This window comes from Apaloderma vittatum, unplaced genomic scaffold (assembly GCF_000703405.1).
Source record: "Apaloderma vittatum isolate BGI_N311 unplaced genomic scaffold, ASM70340v1 scaffold37211, whole genome shotgun sequence".
In the NCBI taxonomy this organism is placed as follows: Eukaryota; Metazoa; Chordata; class Aves; order Trogoniformes; family Trogonidae; genus Apaloderma; species Apaloderma vittatum.
In genome coordinates this window covers 1-2,804 of record NW_009700373.1, presented here as the reverse complement: position 1 = coordinate 2,804, position 2,804 = coordinate 1, and the positions used below count along the sequence as shown (strand labels likewise).

General features: G+C 46.5%; 1 protein-coding gene across 1 annotated transcript in view; it reads right to left on the bottom strand.

The window, feature by feature from the left end:
- The window catches only part of FPGT (fucose-1-phosphate guanylyltransferase), a gene marked incomplete at its 5' end in the record, with an annotated part of 2,562 nt that extends 520 nt beyond the window's left edge, over nucleotides 1-2,042 (bottom strand). Inside the window, 3 exons of the mRNA XM_009878731.1 lie at nucleotides 1-919; nucleotides 1,814-1,906; nucleotides 1,991-2,042. The exon at nucleotides 1-919 is cut by the window's left edge and continues 520 nt beyond it. Of these exons, the coding sequence (XP_009877033.1) occupies nucleotides 1-919; nucleotides 1,814-1,906; nucleotides 1,991-2,042 (1,064 nt within the window). The remainder of the gene's footprint in view (nucleotides 920-1,813; nucleotides 1,907-1,990) is intronic.
- Nucleotides 2,043-2,804: the final 762 nt, after the last annotated feature.

Sequence of the window (2,804 nt, the reverse complement as noted above, 5' to 3'; positions counted from 1 at the left end):
TTCCCTACAGAGACCTCTGCTCCAATCCTAGAGTATTCGATAACGGATCCAGGTCCAACAGAACACCCAGGCTCGAGCACACTGTGAATGACAGTGGCCGACGGATCCAAGCTCTCCGCTTTGTCAGAGACAATGCTAAAAGCCACAGGCAGTAAGTCAAGCTCAAGTTTCAGTTTGCTATCAGATGTAAAATGGAACAAATACTCCTGAGTCGTTCCGATGTGATAGAACTTCGAGTTGTTTAGGACTATGACGTTGAGCGCAGTTCCCTTCAGAAGGGAGTACAGCTTCTGCCGCACTTCTACTAACTGGGACTCCTGTTCCGTGACGTTACTTGTATTTTTTGTGTAATCTTGAGTGGCTCCCGGTCCCAAAGCCTGGAGGAAGTCACCGTATGCATCGATTTCACAGCAAAGACTGCCCAGCTGCTTATAGAACGTCAGTAACCGCTTCGCAGTGCTATGATCGATGTAAAATATACTGTCTGTATACACACACTCCGAGCCCTTGTGGGCTCCTGAGGACTCCCTCAGGCACATGGCACCACACTGGCGCATCGTCTCAATATCAGGCTTGTGCAGGAAACGATGGCAAGACGCATACTCAAGGCCTTCTTTTCCAGAAAAACTGGATGGGTCTAAAACAAACACCCCATGAGTGGTCCCGACTGTCAGATCTGAAGGGTGAGCTAACGCGGTGAAGCCAGGTTTGTCAAACACGACGGTTTCTGTAACACCAGTGCTATAAAGTTCTACATCGTCCGAACACGTGACAAGGATTCCTGGTTTCATGCGACTGGGGAAATCGATGTACATGGCAAGCTTCAGCTCCAACATCTGGTAAACGGGATCGCCAAAAGGCAAAGCTGTGAAAATCTTTCCCAGGGCACTTGCGCTTGGTAAACGCTGACTGTAACCACCTTGAAGAAAAAGACACTTTTAATCCCACAGAGACACTGTGCTTGTGTAAGCAAAACCTAAACGAAAACCCAAACATACACACAGAAGTATTACAAAAACACAACACAGCTTGGTGACATACCAAGGGTTCCTCAAAAAATGTAAAAACCCCATCACTCTTCTCCTAACATTTTGCAATGCAGATCTAATGTCCAGAATTTGCATGTCTTAAATACCTTAAATGAGAACTGTGGTGGATTTGGCTACCTGTAGTTTGCTTCGGAGCTGAATACGGACCACTTGCCCCTAACTAAAGCAAAGAAAGCAAATGACACCTGCTTTTTGCTTGAAAAAAGGAGGACCCCTGCCAGGAATTTTACATAGTGTAGGGTCAATGGTTGGACTTGATGATCCCAAGGGTCTTTTCCAACGTGAATTGTTCCATGATTCTATGATCAGGGGTGAGTCAGACAAGCAGTGCTTCACTCAGCTGACTTGTTACTACCTGGTTTCCTTCTCCTCTGCAAAAGTGCTGCCCTTTTGGGCAGTGTTCTGGATAACTGGGTAAGGGAAGCATTCAGTCTGCCTGGAGTTACAGCAGTTTGTAACTTGCAGGTCCTCCCAGCAAGAGCTGTGCCCCTTACTCTGGTATTTCAAGGCAGAAGCTCAATTCGGACACTCTGAATTATGTTTCTTTCCCCACTGTTTGATCAAACAATGCAGGTGCCAGGACTGAATGCTTACGTGACAGTGGTATCTTCTAAGTGTAAATCTAAATTCAAATGATCAGATCAGATACATTTGGGATAACTCTTCTGACAGAACTCTGACTCCTCCGCCATCATAGTATTTTTAGAGAAAATAAAAAAAAGAAGTGTACAATTTTAGAGTGTGAAGTATAAAACAGAATTTACCAGAATGAATTAGCAGCACAATAAAAGAAGTCCATTTATCACCGTACAGATCCTCCAGGCACCGAAGAACATGAAGTGTTGATCCACCATTTCCTGAAGAAAAACAATATTTTGATACCTGCTGAAAAGAGCGCTAATAATAAATAATAAACCACACAAAACCCACTCGGATCTAGTGCTGCGGTAGGGTGGTCAGGAAGCATGTTTTAAATGCTCCCTTCTGCTGTAGAAAATAATTTCATTTTTGAACAAGTCCTTGTGACTGCAGAGACGATCTCTTAAACTGTGTGTCAACACCTGTCTGAAATGTCCTCAGCCAGTTCTGGCAGTGCAGGCTTTGTGCTGTACCGCGGCTGATCAAGCCATGCAGAGAAGATGAGGGACAGTCACCTGAGGGGAGGGCAGCTTGAGCAGGCAGCTCTTGGGAAAACCCCATGTTCTCCCCTCCTGGTCATCCTCTGCACGGCCCCAGCGTTTGGACCATTTCATCACTTCCAGAGGCCGTAACTTAACCATAAAAAAACAGCTCCCACAGGAAACCAGTCACACAGAAGTTCAGTAATGACTCAAAGCAAGCGTTCAGAAGTCCTTTTGACAGTTGCAACAGGGAAATGAGGATAAAGGTGTGGGGTGTAATGAACAGTTTGGGACATGATGAGTGGCCTGGGATATTTTTATGTGCTCCTACAACTTAACACTGTTAGGTCTCTGCCGATTATCCTTCTCTGCAGATGGACTACTGACATTACTTTCTACACCAAAGCGGAGCCAAGAACTACGGGACGGTATCACGGACGGGACGGTATTGGGCATTAGGACTACTTTCTTCGGGCTTTTAGCCGTGCACAATGATCTTTCAAGGTCCCTCCCAAGCCCTCTCGCCCTGTGCCGGGGTGACACACTAACACTTACTCCAGCTGTTCAGACTGACACAAGCGGGTCAGGACGGGCGGCTCGCATTCCCAGGCCCCGCGAGTCGGCGCTGCCCTGC